Source organism: Encephalitozoon romaleae, chromosome V (assembly GCF_000280035.1).
Source record: "Encephalitozoon romaleae SJ-2008 chromosome V, complete sequence".
Lineage (NCBI taxonomy): Eukaryota > Fungi > Microsporidia > Unikaryonidae > Encephalitozoon > Encephalitozoon romaleae.
Genome location: NC_024900.1, coordinates 1 through 17,066, shown reverse-complemented (window position 1 = coordinate 17,066; position 17,066 = coordinate 1). Strand labels below are relative to the sequence as shown.

The 17,066-nt window shown below is 38.5% G+C and overlaps 11 protein-coding genes across 11 annotated transcripts; 3 read left to right on the top strand and 8 right to left on the bottom strand.

Moving 5' to 3' along the window:
• Positions 1-56: 56 nt before the first annotated feature.
• Positions 57-791, bottom strand: EROM_050120 (hypothetical protein; the record flags this gene model as incomplete). Its single annotated transcript, XM_009266167.1, has 1 exon — positions 57-791. The coding sequence occupies one exon, from the start codon at positions 789-791 to the stop codon at positions 57-59; it is 735 nt and encodes a 244-aa protein (XP_009264442.1).
• Positions 792-1,175: 384 nt separating this feature from the next.
• Positions 1,176-2,147, bottom strand: EROM_050110 (hypothetical protein; the record flags this gene model as incomplete). Its single annotated transcript, XM_009266166.1, has 1 exon — positions 1,176-2,147. The coding sequence occupies one exon, from the start codon at positions 2,145-2,147 to the stop codon at positions 1,176-1,178; it is 972 nt and encodes a 323-aa protein (XP_009264441.1).
• A 270-nt stretch (positions 2,148-2,417) lies between these two features.
• On the bottom strand, positions 2,418-4,388 carry EROM_050090 (hypothetical protein; the record flags this gene model as incomplete). Its single annotated transcript, XM_009266165.1, has 1 exon — positions 2,418-4,388. The coding sequence occupies one exon, from the start codon at positions 4,386-4,388 to the stop codon at positions 2,418-2,420; it is 1,971 nt and encodes a 656-aa protein (XP_009264440.1).
• A 566-nt stretch (positions 4,389-4,954) lies between these two features.
• On the bottom strand, positions 4,955-5,932 carry EROM_050080 (hypothetical protein; the record flags this gene model as incomplete). Its single annotated transcript, XM_009266164.1, has 1 exon — positions 4,955-5,932. The coding sequence occupies one exon, from the start codon at positions 5,930-5,932 to the stop codon at positions 4,955-4,957; it is 978 nt and encodes a 325-aa protein (XP_009264439.1).
• A 186-nt stretch (positions 5,933-6,118) lies between these two features.
• EROM_050070 (hypothetical protein) lies at positions 6,119-6,580 on the top strand (the record flags this gene model as incomplete). The annotated part of the gene is made up of 1 exon (XM_009266163.1): positions 6,119-6,580. The coding sequence occupies one exon, from the start codon at positions 6,119-6,121 to the stop codon at positions 6,578-6,580; it is 462 nt and encodes a 153-aa protein (XP_009264438.1).
• A 136-nt stretch (positions 6,581-6,716) lies between these two features.
• EROM_050060 (GTP-binding protein Sar1) lies at positions 6,717-7,382 on the top strand (the record flags this gene model as incomplete). Its single annotated transcript, XM_009266162.1, has 1 exon — positions 6,717-7,382. One exon carries the CDS (start codon positions 6,717-6,719, stop codon positions 7,380-7,382), a length of 666 nt encoding a protein of 221 aa, XP_009264437.1.
• Positions 7,383-7,802: 420 nt separating this feature from the next.
• On the bottom strand, positions 7,803-8,117 carry EROM_050050 (hypothetical protein; the record flags this gene model as incomplete). Its single annotated transcript, XM_009266161.1, has 1 exon — positions 7,803-8,117. The coding sequence occupies one exon, from the start codon at positions 8,115-8,117 to the stop codon at positions 7,803-7,805; it is 315 nt and encodes a 104-aa protein (XP_009264436.1).
• A 164-nt stretch (positions 8,118-8,281) lies between these two features.
• EROM_050040 (hypothetical protein) lies at positions 8,282-10,207 on the bottom strand (the record flags this gene model as incomplete). Its single annotated transcript, XM_009266160.1, has 1 exon — positions 8,282-10,207. The coding sequence occupies one exon, from the start codon at positions 10,205-10,207 to the stop codon at positions 8,282-8,284; it is 1,926 nt and encodes a 641-aa protein (XP_009264435.1).
• Positions 10,208-10,407: 200 nt separating this feature from the next.
• Positions 10,408-13,122, bottom strand: EROM_050030 (patatin-like phospholipase domain containing protein 6; the record flags this gene model as incomplete). The annotated part of the gene is made up of 1 exon (XM_009266159.1): positions 10,408-13,122. The coding sequence occupies one exon, from the start codon at positions 13,120-13,122 to the stop codon at positions 10,408-10,410; it is 2,715 nt and encodes a 904-aa protein (XP_009264434.1).
• A 93-nt stretch (positions 13,123-13,215) lies between these two features.
• EROM_050020 (kinesin-like protein) lies at positions 13,216-15,657 on the top strand (the record flags this gene model as incomplete). The annotated part of the gene is made up of 1 exon (XM_009266158.1): positions 13,216-15,657. One exon carries the CDS (start codon positions 13,216-13,218, stop codon positions 15,655-15,657), a length of 2,442 nt encoding a protein of 813 aa, XP_009264433.1.
• Positions 15,658-15,959: 302 nt separating this feature from the next.
• On the bottom strand, positions 15,960-16,655 carry EROM_050010 (hypothetical protein; the record flags this gene model as incomplete). Its single annotated transcript, XM_009266157.1, has 1 exon — positions 15,960-16,655. One exon carries the CDS (start codon positions 16,653-16,655, stop codon positions 15,960-15,962), a length of 696 nt encoding a protein of 231 aa, XP_009264432.1.
• Positions 16,656-17,066: the final 411 nt, after the last annotated feature.

Sequence of the window (17,066 nt, the reverse complement as noted above, 5' to 3'; positions counted from 1 at the left end):
ATAAACATTAATCATGGAAAATAGATGAGAATGATGAAATACTATGAATAAATAATTCAATTAGTTGTACTTGCGGAATCTTCAGGGATAAGCTTACTAGTTGAGAACATTACAATACGAAGGTAATCGTAAATCTCCGTACACTCATCGCTTTCTCCTTGGAAAAGAGATATCTTCTCATAGGTGCCAATTCTCTTCAAATGTTCTAGGGTGATTTCATTGAAATTACTTCTTACCTTATCAAGATATATATTGTATTCTGAAAGATTTATCCTTTCCTTGAGAAGAATATAAATAAAAGCCTTAGACACCATGGTAACAATGTGGCTGTTGTCCTTTAATCCCTCAGCAACATCCTCCGCTTCCCGAGCCTTTTCCTCTTTCTTCATAGCTGCAACAATATCAGAAATGTTCGACCCAAGTATTTCCTCCAGATCCTTCTTTACATTTTTGTTCTTGAAAAGAGTCTTGGTAGCCATTTCGAGCCCGTCTCTCAAGTAGGCCTCTTTACCAGAAACGTTATTCTTGTCATAAACACCTTCAACGCACGAATCACCTATGACATATTCATCCAAAGTCGAGAGGAATTTATACACAAAGTTGAAGAAAGCTGGCCCTTCTATAACTTTATCATTGTCCTCGAACTTTCCTCTAAGCTTGGACTTATCAAATATCAAATCTGCATCCTTATCGCTCATGAACACCCAGTAGAAGTTATGTAGAACATACCAGATAGTAAGCCCTACTACAAGTAAAGAAGCATTAATAATGATAAACTTTCTTGATTTCATCATTAGGGCCTGATTTTTTTACCATTTATACTTTCGAATATTCCTTAAACGGAAAGAAAAAGACTTACCCCAATAAATTTGTTAGATATAGCGTTCCACAACTTCAAATTCACAAAGGATTTCTTTATTCTCCTTCAAATGTTGTGTGTGCACAATACCCAGGTTGCACTCTTAACTGTACGAAATCTGTATGGCAGACATAACCTCGAAATTCATTCACTTAACTAAGCTATACACGTAATTTTGTATCTGCCCCAAAAATAAAATTAAGAATAAGAGAGATTTATTTTCGGCCTTAAACGTACTTTAGAAGTTGAGAGCGAATTACTGGATAATATTAGGTCCCCAGTTATACAGAGGGCCTTAGGTGCCATTCGATATTCTTTATTTCGCACCATCAGCATCAGTAGTAGACTTAGCTTCGTCAGCAGAAGTTTCGTTCTTGCTTTTATCTTCATTCGATCCAAAAAGAAACTCAATAATTCCCTTTCCCTGATTAATATCCTTAGGCTTTTCTTTTTCTAAACCTGCTCCTGCAGATATAATAGCCATTTTTACTGGCAAGCTAACCTGAGGAATACCACTTCCCATGCGCATACTTGCTTGGAATATGGAGGTAAGTATGTGCTCAATCACTGACATGCTAATTTCCTTGTTTTCTATTGTAACAGATATTTTTGAGTTTGCAACCCCTTTGGTTTCCTCATCCAGACTCTTGAGAAGGTTTTGAACACTCTGATTGTCTGCATAAGTCTTGCGGAATGTTTGTGTATTCTTATCCTCTGGAAGAGATCCATTGAGCCATAACCAGATAAAAAGATTGGCCAGTGCAGTGTTGAGCTCCTCACCCTTTGCTTGTTTATGGGGTTGCTCGGCTGATAGGGCTTCAAAAAATGCACTTGGAATAGCTTCTATAAGTTCCTCACCGCTTTTTTCATTTCCTTTCTTCAATATCTTTTCAATAGTCTCTTTGGAATTTGAGACCCCAAACATCAAGTTTCTAGCTTCAATGATCGCATTCCTTACATGTGCCTCCCTTTCACCATTTCCTTTTTCCTCTGCTTCTTTTTCAAGAATTTCGTTGCAGCACAAAACTCGAATAAGATTATTATCTGCGGATTTCAGGGACTTCAAAATTTTGTTCAAACAAGTAAAGAACTTAACCTCTGTAACGGTGTTTTCTCCGTTTTCACCAGAATCCTTAAACCTGAATGGATTTTCAGCACTGAGTGATTTGATATCATCGTGTGTAAGGGTTCCCGTTGGACCTTCGCTGAACATGTATAACGCCAGAATAGTTATGGCCGCGCCAAGAAGCGTAACTATGGATAATTGGATGATTTTGCCTTTACTCATGATGGGTGAGTGATTTTTTGATTATTTATAGTTTTATGCAGTAATATGTATCTTAAGGAAATTTGAGTATCAACGAATTTATTTCCAGGTTCCCCTTATTATACAAAAAAAAGACTTACTGCCTTCCAGGAAAAGTAATCAAGAATAATAGGCATTCACCCTATAAATTTCTCTTTTCATTAAAGAGATCGATTAATTACCGCATCATTAAATTCCTAACATACTTATCTCTCTTATTAACCTCCAATTCGTCTTCTATACCTCACACCTCTAATCATAAAGTTTTGAAAACGTATAACAGAAGAAAAGATATATGAACAGAAATGCTCTCAGCAGGCAGCACAGAAGCATAAACTTTTCTTTAGGGCATGCCAGTGGAAATTGCCTACACGCAACCAGAAAGTTGAATGACTCAGAATACCTAAGAAAAAAGCTCTTTTGATAGCATTCCTGGTCTAGGGGATACAACAGGTTAAATGCAAGAATCATGCACATAAACAGATACTTCAACTTCAGATTCAAGACCAAGTTCATCAAAGTACAAGTGAAAGTACCTGTTATAAGAAAAATCAGGACAAAGTTAAAGTTGAGGATGTAAGACATTAGAAGAACAGGAATCCATGATTTTAAAATCAAATAAATGAAGATGTGGAAAAAATAAGTTCCGGACGAGTAAATTCTGTTAGCATGGCTATGAATCTGGGCCCTTTCCTCGTTAATAATAGTGCCACCCTTTGTAAAAATAAAAAAGTACACCCCTGTTGATATGATTTTGTAATCTACCAAGTCCCAATTGTACACCCTTATTCGCCAAATAATCTCTCTTGCCATCCTTCCGGTAGAAAAGGCTAAGGCAACAGAAGCACGGGGTGCATGCATCATACTGTATATTACATCGCGGATGGAAGCGGCAAGAATCCTTCCCATTAGTTCTGAAAGAAAGGTTTGTCTTTCTCTAAATGCTTCTAAGAAGCCTTGGAAAATGTCGGAAATGGAAACAGCATCATTAAATACAGATGCCTTGAACCTTAGAATAATTGCTAGATATATGTGCATCAGAAATGACACCATAAACTTTTTAAAGCCCTTAGGCCTCTTTTCTTCGAGGAAGTATTTTCTTCTTGTGAGTAGTAAAGAAAGCCTAATGTCTACTGAGAGGAACCATTCGAAGAGCAGTTCTTTCATCCCATCTTTCATCTCATATCCCAAGAAGTACTTACAAACGGGCCTTGATGTAGTGGCTGAAGCCTTCTGCTCCGTATTTGAGAAGGGCCTAATGCCTTGGACATTGTGAAGAACCGTGATGTCTTCAAAGATCGTCGTTTCAGCATGGTTAATGGTGTCACAGGTCTTCAATAAAAAACCCTCTACATGGTTTCTTGCTTGTTCGGTACCTTTATAATAGACTATGCCAGAACCCGCCTCTTTCCCTGAAGGCCTGACAATGCTCTCAAGAACATCAAAATGTCCCCCCGTGTCTGTTGGTGAACCGAGAAACATACTTCCAAATACTTCGGAATCGTCTTTCTTTGCTTGTTTCTTACTATCGCATTTTACTTCAAGACCTTTCAAAAAGCTTTTAAACAATATTTCTCTATACTTGCAAAGGTCTTTTTCTGTAGAGAAGTTGATACATTCAAAATCATTCTTTCCTATGATAATACACCCATCCAAATCATATTCCAAAGGAGAATCAACCTCTACCAGGACAATAGACCTATTTCTTCTTGCACATTCCCCTAGAAACGACAGATACTTTTTTGTAGCCTCATAGGTGGCATGAAAATCTCGAAGAACAATAACTTTTGATTCAGAAGCGGCACTTATGGCAGCCTCCCACCTTCTGGACTCAGAAACCGTTAGCTTTGATATGGGCAGTTTCTTAATTCTATCCAAATCAAAAATATCCATTACATCCTTAACCTTAGAGAAATTCACAAATTCAAGCGAACTTTGTACACTTTCACAGGAATAAAACATCACAAACGGATTCATCATCTTCTGAAGCTCTTTGTAACTTATAAGGTTGCCTTCAAAGAAAATACGCCCATGAAACTTCAAGTTGCTGTCTGTGGCAGCGGGAACGGTCAGCGATGCCATCAAGGCATCTCGAAGAGCGTTGTAAAGCCCGGTAATTCCGTAAATTCCTACCGCCAATATTCTTTGGCCTCTACATACCACACCCTCTTCTACGGTGATCTCTACATTTTCCACTCTTAGAATCCCTTTTGCACTCTCCATTGCCATTAAAAGGGTCTCTTCCCATCATATAATAATTAATCACCTAGCCATGGGAAATAGCGGGAAGGCCAAAGATAGCTAATTAGCATCTTGACTAGATATAGCCACATATAGGTATGGCTTCTGACTATCTGACAGATTCCCCGGGTCAATCACTTTTTTTCATTGATGCTCTCTCAAACTGTTTTGAATAGATGGCTAGAGGGAAATTTATGTGGCGTGTGTTTAAAAGCTCTAAAATATGAAGAGAAAAATGCAATTTTTATATTTGTTTCTTGAAATTATCATGGCACGCCAATACAGATTGGGATACGGTTTGAGAGGATCACACCTCTCTTTGAAATCCAAACTTCATGGCAGCTGGCTAACAGACCATCAACCATCGCATGATTCCTCGCTTAATAACGTCCAAGACTTAAACAACAGCTTCAGTAGCTCATCAGACTCTACACAATAAAGTTGTATTCTATTTCTAATCTTGCCGGCACTGGGTTTTGTCAGTCATAAGGTTACAAGAATTGATCTTTAATTAATTTAACTCAAGGCCGAGCCTGCAGAATCACCATCTAAGGATGGTAAGATTGGTTCAAATCAAGGCCATCGCTATGAGCGAGAAAATAAGGCAGATCTCCTGTTGTTAGTTTTGCCTCGGAACTTTGGAGGTCTTCCCCAGGATTACCAGAGATATAATAATTTCCCACCGATGGATCAACGGGAATCTCAAAGGTTAAATCCTTTATAGGCCCACTATTGACAAAGTCTTTAAATTGTCTTGGATCAGAAGAAACCAAGCTGTCTGGAAGAATTCGTGTTCTTGCCTTATGCAGCCGAGCAATGTTTTCTGCCTTCCTCACTGCATCGTCCTGATCTTTCTTTATCATATCAAGCTTCTTGCTTAGAAGTTCGTTGTGATGCTCAAAGCTGAAGTTATTGTTTGCTACATTTGCAATCGGTACTGTGTCCTTCACCAATATTAAGGGGTCAGCAGACCTTTGGGCAACAAGCCTTTGCTCCTCCTCTTTCAGCATCTCGGCCTTGTTAGCCATTATCTTTGCATTTAACTCTTGCTTTTGCGCAAGTAATGCACTGGTCTGAAGCTTTGCAGCAGAACTTATAGCTTTGGCTTTCAATGCCTCTCCTTGGGCATGATGTATTAGATGGTGCAAAGAAATTAACCTATCCCTACCACTTGTGGTTTTCCCACTTCTTGATGGGGAAATGTATATTCCCACGCTTCTTTCTTCAGAGCCATTAGTAACGCTTGGAGCCAATGTAACTCCGCTCTCTCCAGCATCATTGCCCACATCCGCAACTAAAGGACTTGAATTTCCTGGTAAATAAACAGGAGAGATCCTTCTTGCCCCAATTATTCCCATTCCTCCTAGGGGCTTGCCATGGGAATGGTGGAAGAAGCTGTGATACCGCCGGAGATTGCTTACTCTTGGGTGGTGGATGTGATGGGTGCCATGGTGGGATGCATGGGTTCTAGATAGAGTTGCATCCACAAAATGCGTTGCAGAGAGAGTTATTAGAAATAGCCTCATAGGTCTATCAAAATGATTTTCTTTTATGCTAAGCCTCAAGTAAAACAGCCTGTTTCATAATCATATAAATCTCAGATGGCAAATATAGTGGTTCTACCCAATAAAAAAGATCCAAGTAATCCTTTCAAAAACCAAAGTGTTTATCTTTGGTTTAGAGATAATGTTTTGTGTGATGTCCCACCCTGAATGGAGGGATTTATTCATAAGATAAATAATCTTTTAAAGAATCCCAGGTTGGAGGATATACTGAGTGTATTTGAAATTGATGGGTACATAAGACTAAACAGGGTGTATATATCTCCATTTTCCTTAAGACAGCTCTTAATCAGGCTGGCAGGACTAGACCTAGTTTCTTGGCAGATGACACCAAGCGGCCTATTCTTTCAATTTAGGGCATTCTGCCTTAAATTCTATGGTTCTGTAAACATAGTGGTTAAGCAGAAGGTATTCTGTATAGAGATTGACTTTGATCCTAGCATTGATGGAGGTGCAGGGGTTCCTGTGCTCAGAGAGTTGGAGAGATATCTAAAGGGATGCGATGCATTGTTTTTCATGACATATTACACAGATATCGATAAGGAAATACTTCATAATCCACTTTCTGAGAGCCTAGATTTCTTGTATAGGAAGAGTTCCATAAGGAAGTAGAAATAAAATACATTTGTTGATTTATACATTCAGGAAAGGGCATGAGCCAAGTCTAATCCACAGATGGAATTGAAGTGTTTACTAGAGCTGAGGAATATAAATTTAAAAAAACAAACCCCGGAAAAAACAAAACATAATGCTCGATAACATACAAGAATATCTTGGCGTTGTGAAGGCCAAGCTAGCTGAGTTTTATGAAAAGGTGTTTCAAAACTTTGTCAAATCCCTTTTTGGGAAGCCTTCTTCAATTCTCTTTCTTGGGATAGACAATGCAGGAAAGACTACTTTAGTAAATAAGTTGAAAAGCGACTCCACAGATGTTTACATGCCTACCCACCACCCTAGCACTTCCTATATAGAAATAGGGAATTTAAAAGCTCAGGTTATTGATCTCGGAGGGCATACAGCAGCAAGACTTGCATGGAGGGACTACTTTTACGACTGCCATGGAATTGTGTTTATAGTCGATGTTCATGACGTGGAGAGGTTTTCCGAAGTGAGGGAGGCGTATGAGACAGTGAAGTCTCTGGAGAAAAAAGCCCCGGTTGTTGTACTTATGAATAAAATCGATCTTGAGGGCCACACACCAGAAACTGCAGAAGCAGATTATCAATGGAAGTCATGGCTTAGCCAGGAGACAGGAATTGAAGATCAGGAGGATCCAGAAAGAGGCCAGGTTGTAAAGATTTTCTATGTCACCATAACAAGTGGAAGTGCTAATAGTATAACTGGCCCCCTTGCTCGGGCTTTTAAGTGGCTAGAAGCTATGATTAGCTATAATAATAAGAAGGAATCCCTATGAATAAAGCTATTATGCCCTTTTCTTGACCTTTGAAACTACTGGAAGGCTGATCTCTCATTCTGAAACAGCACTGTCCTGGAGTCCATTCATATTTCTAGATATTTGTATCCTCACTAATGGAATTTGAAACAGAAAATAGTTTAAAATGTCTTTGCTCGAAAAATTAAATGAGAGTAATTTATTACATTCTCTCTATAAACCTGTGCATTGCACGGACCTTAACCAATGCAAACTCCAAGAGCCTATTAGAAGCGGAAGGGCTAGAAAAAAGATTGTTGCATGCAGAAGACATTCTCATGATGGAGCATTTAAAAGATCAAGGATTCATTGTATATCCAAGTAGGACTCTAAGCAGCGCAGAATAGCCCTTATTAAACAGGTTTCTTTTTTATGAACTAAGTCTTCTTGGATAAAGTTTTTTTAATGACGTAGGAGTGTTAATACCTGCTTTGGTGTCACTTCGTAAGGAACTATTACCGGGACATTTGGTCTCTTCAGATCTTCTAGTGTTATTATCCCTCTACCGCCGTACACAGGGACATGCGTTCTATCCATATAAAGACCTCTACGGAACTCGGGGTGCTTCCATCCCCTTAATTCATCGTGACGGTACGACTTGCTGTTCAAATCATGGACGTGCAAGCCTCTGCAGTTGATCAGAGTAAACACCATTAAAATGAGTACAAAGTACAAGTTATGTAAGCAAATTTTCATTCTTGAATAGCTTAAAAACATGGCTTTGGTGTTTATAGATTAACATCTGTTTCATCTGTTTTAGATCTTCACTTCTTACAGTGAAACAGATGTGATTCAAGGAATGATTGATAAGGTCACTAGAGTCAACAAAATTTATGTTTATTTGGCTCAATACATCTTCAGCCACCTTGAGCTGGAGGAAATTATACTAATCTCAAGTTTTCCAATGCAGTTCCTATCTTGTCTGCTAATACAGAGTCCTTCGCTTGTATCCGAACCAGCCATTCCTTTATGCCATTGGCGCATAGGATTTGAACCCTGTCTTCCGACCCCTCCTCTTTCCATGACAGGTTTATTATAATCCATATGAATGCGATGGAAAGGCTTCTTGTGGTGCTTACTTTTTTCATATTATCCAAGTGTTTTTTGATCAGTACTAAGCTTTTGAATTTGTCCGAACTGGCACTTAAATTAACTATAGTGTACAATATCTGTAGCACAACACACTCCTCTTTGGTGTTTTCCGAAATAGGCATTCCATTGGCAAACTTATCCAAATAAAGAAATATCGAATCAACCATGCCTTCATAGCTTTGCACAATGTAGTCAAGGGTGTCATCACACAAAAGGTTCCTCATCAGATTAAAGCACCCCTCTAATATTTCCATATCCCTACTCTCCTCATACATATTGAGGAACTTATTGAAGAATCCTCTATCTGTTGCTTTAATAAAAACTTCTCTTGAGTTGAAGCCAGTGTCATAAAGAAAGTTCTTGAAAATCTGTAAAACCACATGTGGAAACCTGAGTGTGTAGCTTAGGATCTTCTCGACACCTCCAGATGCTATGAACTTATTTTTGTAGTCGCCATACTCCATAACTAAATTGATTAATACATCTAGAATGTTTTTTTCAATGAACCCTGGTTGCAAATCCTTCTCATCCACCATTTGGTCAATTCCATCCACGGTATCTGGGAACTTATTGTCCAAAACAGATATTAGTAACTCTACAGCAGGATAGTCCAAGAGATCCGATCTAAGGAACGTAATGCTTTTAGTCATGCTTTTTAGTAACATCACAGTCATGAAAAAAGTAAGATCTATCTGTTTTCTGTTTACCTTCTGCTTGAATGATCCAAAGACACTAGGAATTATGCTGCTTTTAGCGATAATTTTTCTATTCTCCTCTAACTCTGTTGTTAGAGAGTACAAGCAAAATAAAAGCTCAGGTTCCAGCAAGCTTGGCTGTATTCCATGAAATCGCTCGACAATTTTGGATACAAGTCCTATATCTCTACAAAACAGCTGTGCTTGGGTGTCATTCTGAGCTAAGAATCCTATCAATACTAGGAATTCCTTTTTATATTGCACAAGCTCATCCAGCTCATATAATATCCTTTCCATTATTCTTGGATCGCCAACATGGCTTAGTTTGTACAGTTTCACGCAGCATGAGAGTATTTCCAACTTATTCCTTACATTAGAATTGTTTAACCTCTCAAATAGGCGTTCCATTTTAATGTATCTCCCTACATCCTTATCGATCAATTCATTGAGAAGTTTTATACCATGAAGATTTTGGTTGCACAAAATCCTAACAATCTTTTTGCTTTTCAACCTGTCTTTGATTCTTCCGTCCATTTTCAACATTTGATAGAATAGTTCGAGCACCTCATTCTTAATTGCATTGAGACACAAGGACTGCTGATTAATCTCAATCACGGTCAGGAAAAAGGCCAAGTATTTGCTATAAAATGAAGTCTGGTCCACTCGGGATATAATTATTCTAAAAGACCTGAACATAGAAATATGGATACTGGAGGGAGGTAAAGGCTGTGACTTGATAAGCTCGAATATTTGAGGGACACATTCTCTCACACCTTCTCTAATAGCCTGGCTCTGAGACGTTGCCAGTAAAGCCAATATTTCCAAGTTCATGCAGTTTTCTTCTGCACTTCCACCGAAATCCCTGTCCTTTGTGAATCCTGTTTCAAATAAAAGAATCTTTTCCCTTTCATTACAGGTTATTTTATCACGCAAGCCCTTCAGAAACAGCGCTTGTTCGCTTTTGTAACAATCTATAATTCTAAAGGGGTCATCGTAACATGTTCCTAGGTCTTGGTTCATTGGACTTTTTCTAACGTCCTTTTTTAACCTAACGGCCTCTCCAATCAGAATGGCCCTGTTTTAACATTGTTACATTAAAAATCAGCACTCTCCTTACCATGAAGAAACCAATGATGGAGCCATAGGCCCACAGCAGACTAAGAGCTACAGATAATTGATTTATTAGACAATATAAACAGTTGACGAGAAGACAATTTCTATCACACGGAATATCTCCTTTTCGGTGCTTGCTTTTTCAGATTAAAGAAGGTATCGAAGATCCCCTCTTGCTTCCATTTCAAAATTGCATCTTTTGTGGACTGATAGCCACATGCAACGATTTCGTCAAACTTCTTGAAGTCCATTGTTCTATATTTTCCAAGATCGGGCCTCAGCATGACTATGTTGCTATTTGCCTGGATTTCCTTCATCTTCCGTTCTGTAGAGATATATGCCAATCTGTATTGAATCTCTTCCATGGTCACAAACTTCTTGTTGCCAAAGAACTTATTGAACAGGATAGTGAATCCACTAAGAGCATCACCATAATCAAAGTAATCGTTCTCCAAGACTGTTCCAACATCCACAGTAATGATTTTTTCAACCTGCATTCTCATCATTACATCAGCAGGAACATTGTTCAAATATCCTCCATCAACCAGTAGCCTCTTGTTATCGCATATTGGAGGCAAATATCCACAGAGACCCATACTGGCACGTACATATCTCCAAACCATTCCATTTCTGTGCACTTCTTCTTCATAATTAGATATATTGGTAGTTATACAGAAGTACTCTAACCATAAGTCTTGGATCAGCCCATCCCCAAACACAGAATGCAATGACCTATTAAATGCGTTGCCAGAAAACATAGAGCAAATAGGATAAGTTAAGTCCAACAGAAGAAGCCATATATTTGACATCTTCCTAGAAAACTTCTTTGCTTGCTTGAACACATAATAGTTATTGCATTCTTTCGCATACAAGGCTCCGATAAATGCCCCCATGCTGGTACCTCCAATGCAATCTATCGGAATCCCTTCTTCCTCCAAAGCTTGGATAACTCCTATATGGGCCAATCCTCTAGCACCTCCTCCACCTAAAACAAGCCCTATTCTCTTCCCTAGCAATGATCTTGCAAGCCTTTGGAAGTCTTTAGAGCAGAAAAGAATGGTTTTCGAAGGAAACAAGACATGATGGATTCTGTCATATTGCCCCAAAGTTTCTTTTTTGGCCGTAGTTCTCCTAAATCCATAGTTGATCCTCCTTCGCCTCTTCATGGTCTTTTCGCCTAAAGCTCTCCTCTCTTCATAAATTTTAACAAACTCAATTCTGCAATAAACATTATACTCAGGAATATCAGCAAAGGCCGTTCCGACCGTCAATAAAACATCTGAAAAGTTTAGCAAGTACCTTAGAAGCCTAGAGTATTCATTTTCCACATAAATAAGAATGATCTCGTAATGCTTAGACATCTTTGTAAGGTAGTCCATGAATCCAATTTCCTCGGTGGTATCAAATGATCTTCTTGCCAAAATATCAACAACATCCTTACGGTTTAGAAGCAGTGAAGAAGCCCCAATCGCACCCTTGAGCCTTCTTGAAAACGACTCTATGTCCTTGTATTGCCCAATCGGAATTATACTAACTATCTTTCCATTTTTCTTGTTTCCACTTTCGAACAACCGTTTGGTATACTTCTTGAAAAAGCTTTTGTCATTCTCAAAAAAGTAATCCACCAGAAGGGATGGAATCTGAACAACATCGGTTATTCGAGTTGCTATAAACGATTCAGGCCAATTTTCTCCAAAAATACATTCCTTGCCTCCAATTGCCGTTCCTGACGAAAGCTCTTTGGATGCTGATTTCACTCTTCCCGCTGCAATATAAAAGATCTCCTTTGAAGCGGCTCCCTTCTGAACAACCATTCCCCCAGGAGAAAGCCTTATCCACTCAACCGATTCGTCTATAACATGCAAGGGTTCATCAATGTCTTGCAGCATGGAGTGATCAAACTTCTTCTCATCCAATCCGAGTTTAAATAAGACCGATGAGCTGCATATAAGAATCGAAGAATCCTCTCGTGCCTGAATCGTAACAGATGAATACGAATCAAAGAATAAAGAAAAATATCCAAATATCGATCCACTTCCGAAGCTAAAGGCATTTTCTCCAGCCATCACCAAAATCTCTCCCGAAACTACATATAGTATATAATCCATGGATTCTTCATTACCCTTAAGAACCTCATCCTTACTAGCAAACCGAGTCTCAATGCCTTTCTTAAGTATCTCTTTTCCTTCATCCTGGCATGATAAAAACTTGTCATTTAAAAAGGTCAAAAACAGATTTAGATGATTCTTCCCGTCGCTTTTGAGCTTCATGGTTTCTTTTTCTACTAGCTTGGCTTCTAATTCAAAATACTTGCAGGCCACTTCGATGCATGATTTTCTAAGCATGGAAAACAAAATATACCAGCTATTACTTCTGGTTAAGGATAAGTCAACCAAAAGAACTTCAACAAAGCCCTTTGCCCTTTTAGTTCCTATTGTTCTGTATCCTAATAATTCCATAGACCCATTGAGAAAAGATCCCCTTTCTTTTATACAAACAAGTCGATCTTTATACCATATTTCTACAGATCCCTGCAATATAAACCCTGGAACTGTTATCGCCTCTCCATTTTTATATGTTACTCTACTCCAGTTCTCCAAGATTTCCCCGATCGACTGTCCTGGGTAGAAGTTGAACAATGGATGCCTCCTCATCACATCTTCTAGAGTCATCCCAAGTGACCTTGCAGATGTAACCTTCTCAATCACCCGAGACTTAATCTTGAAGGAAGCAGTTCTAGACTTTGAGGCGCCATAATGCTTAAATCCAGCCAGCAACCCGGCTGCAATAATTATTGCAACTAAAAGACCTAGTGGAAACATTCACAATGGGGTTCGTCATTTTTATAGATGTCTTTCTCAGACTGTAGCTCCTGAAAGGTTAGGAGTATAAAAAAAATAATTGGAATCTTCCCGATGGAAGAGAGGAGAAATACAATCCAAGTGGAGGTAAGGATAAATCCTAGGCTTGATAACGTAATAGAAAGTACTCCAACAGCATTGACCGTAGGAACAAAAACCTATGGTTTTAACAGAGTGCACCTCACTACATCACAAATGCAAATGTACGACAGAAGCGTCAGGCACCTCACAGAATCTTTCCTTGAAGGTTATAATTGTACAGTGATGGCATACGGCCAAACAGGAAGCGGAAAAACTTACACAATGGGAATGACGCATGAAGACATGACAGGGATTGTCCCACAGTCTCTTAATCATATATTTAAGTCATGCCAGGAGATAAATTGTACCTTCATCGAAGTTTACAATGAGGAAGTGATTGATTTGTTTAGCAAGCACAAAATGCCATTGAGCCTAAGAGAAGTCAACGGTGAAATTACAATTGCTGGAGCAACGGAAGTAGCTCTAAGGTCATACCAAGATGGAATAGAGGCATTGAAAAAAGGATCTCTAGAAAGAACAACAAAATCAACTAACATGAACTCAAAATCATCCAGAAGTCATGCAATATTCATTCTTTCTCATAGAAGGGAAATAGACGGGTCGTTTGTAACATCAAAGTTTTCTTTTGTTGATCTAGCAGGAAGCGAGAGGCTTAAAAGAACTTTGTGTGCTGGGGATCGTGCAAAAGAAGGAATCTCCATCAATTCTGGACTTTTAGCCCTTGGAAACGTTATCTCTGCTCTATTTAAGAAGTCCTCCCATATTCCCTTCAGAGATTCAAAACTCACCAGAATCCTCCAAAGCTGTTTGAGTGGTTACGTCCTGATGATTGCCTGTGTTTCTTCTTCCCATGCAGATATAAGTGAAACACACAATACCTTGAAGTATGCAAGCAGAGCAGCCTCAATCGAAACCATGGTCAAAATGAATGTGCAAATTGATGGGTCGAAGTTTACAACACTATTGCTGAAGAAAGAAATACAAAAGCTTAAAGTGGAAAATCAGATGCTTAAAGAAAGATTCAGGAAAGAGTCCAGAGTCAATATAGAGGATCTAATATCTGAAAATCGCATGCTCAAGTCAAAAGTAGAGGCTTTGAGCTTTGAAAAGGACGACAAAAGAGAGGATATCATACAAGAGATTCTAAAACATCCTTTTGTTCAAAACTTGATAGACGAAAATCAAAGGCTTAAAGACATGGTCGGAAAAATATCTAAAGATTTGGAAAGACAGAAACCTCTAGGAATAGATAATCGTTTATCTGCCGGAGAACATAACAAGAATTTAGGGGTTGATAAAGGGAATGGGCTAGAAAACAAAACGAACTCTCCTGAGAATGACTTCAGCAAGAAAAACAACGAAGATCATTTGAATATATCTGTAGATTTGGATAAATCTGAAGAAATGTTCAATAGAAATAAAATTCAGTCAGAAAGCCAGGGTAAAGAAGAATATAGCAAAATTGATACAATAAGAAAATATGTAGATTCATTGGAAATATCAGATACATGCGAAGTTATAGAAGAACAAGAAACAGAACCAAAGGCAAGTAAGGCCCACAAAAGAGTTGTTTCTTTCGACTTAGAAAGAAACACTAAGAAATATGCACTTTTCACACCTAGAAAGGAAAAGATAACAATGGCTACAACTGTCGAGGATAAGTTGGTTGGGTACCTTCCCACTGCATTAACACTTTTCGGCTCACATCTTGTATTTGCATCTATAGACAATAAAATCCGAAGTTGGGATGACAGAGTAGAAACCCTGTTCACGGAAGAAGGTGTTAGGTGCATAGAAGGATTTGACACTCTTTTGTATACAACAAGGGGGATATTGAAGAGATTTGATCCCAGATCTGGGTCTCGTCCTCTATATGGTTTCAGAAGCGAAGTCTCAGCACTTTTTTCCAGGGATAACTACATATTAACTGGCCATGAAGATGGGACACTGTCAATACTTGATCAAAGGAACTCTAAACTGGTGTTCTCGGAAAAGGCGCATTCAGGTACTGTTTTTTGTATAGAGAAAATAGGGTCAGATATATACACAGGCTCTAGAGATCATACAGTTCGATGCTATAGCAATGAGTTTACAACTCTTTCTCCACCACATCTAGATTCGGTTCAAGGACTACTATGCTATAATGATAACCTAATAAGTTTTGGAAGGGATTGTTCCATAAGAAGATGGAAAAACAAATCAATAGTTAAAACAGTTCCTTATGCTCACGATTCCTGGGTAAAATGTGGAGCAGCAATGAAGGATTCATTTGTAACAGGATCTAAGGATGGGATGCTTAGGTTTTGGGACTTTTGGGACAACTCTGTCTTCTGTGTTGGTAAGCTGAAAGCAGGGGGTGCAATAAACTCTCTTGTATGGAATGGAGAAGTTGTTTACGTGGGGTGCCAAAACAAGGAAATTTTGGCAATAAAATGTAGATATGATAACTGTTAATGTATCTATGATTTTATAAAGGCACAAGGATGTGGAAGGTTTCATGGTTGAGGTTGAAGTATAATTCGTAACCAAAGCAAGAATAAAAAATAAAAGGATGATTCGGGTATTATGTATTGTATTGTTTAAATCTGTCTTTTCATACATATCAATCATTTGATCGGGTGTCTGAGCTATTTGGAGAGCAACCCTTCATTACCAACTATTTATTGAAAACAAAGCTGATTAATATACAGAAAGAGATGTTTATTGGATGTTGCTAATAAAGTGCCGTGGAAGTGACTGCTCGTTGGCAAAGAGACTCAAATGTTGATACAAATGGATATAGACATGCACGCTATGATTGTATGGATAAATAGGGAAATACCAAAAATGAGAAAAACTATAAGTTGCCTCCATACTGCATACTCTGTAACTGATGATGAGCTATACCCCAGGTTAAGTGATCTTAGTAAAATAAGAATAAATGAAGGAACTGCAATGTAGATATAGCTTGAGTTATGGAGTGGAAACATTATCCCTACTACAATACGTAGTAGGATTAAAATGTCAATGAGAAAGTTGAAGCCTGTATCTGGAAACTGAATTGAGCCCGGAGTAAGGATACAGGCAGTAGATAGAAGATATGTACTTGGCACAACAAAAGATGGAAGAAGGATGGAGAATGAAACATCATCGTCCCATTTGTCGAGAGTAAAGGTGACAGTTGAAATGCCATCTATAACGGCAAACACGAAAAGAAAAAGGTTAAGTAAAAAATAGAGTATTGAATGCAGAAGAGACGAGGATTTGTAATCTAAACTTCTATTGATGCGAAACAGAAGAAAATGTTGTGCTGCCGAGTATGAGAATGGAAGAAGAACTGTGATAAACTTGAGGAGCAAGCTATCCTTTATAGAAGGACCTAGTGTAAAATGCATGATAGCCGGAAATACAATAGACACTATTCCAGCAAAGTGTCTAATTTGGGTATGAGCTAGATGTGAAGTGGGATTCATATCAACAATAATTATAAGATGATGTATTATTTATAGTATTAAGGAGTTAATGTAACCGGATAGTGTACCAATTACAAGATAAAATATAGAGGTGATTCGTGTAAGAAAGACGTATTATATCAAGCCTTTGATCCTAATAAGCCCTTAGATTTTTATTAAAAGGGGAATCCCATCCAATAGATGTAACTTTGTTATACCTTTTACCGCTTCAACTGGAAGCCTATGCAAGCATTTTCACCGCTTTCAAGAACAAAGAGCCCTTGTCAGAAAAGGAAAAAGCTAGATGATCGAATGGGCCTCAAAGGCTTATGGTGCCTTCATGGAGGCTCTTGGGATCGATTACAAGAGTGCCTGCACACCGTGGACACGCCACTCAGAGTTTCCAGGCTATGGGGATCTACTTTTCCGTGG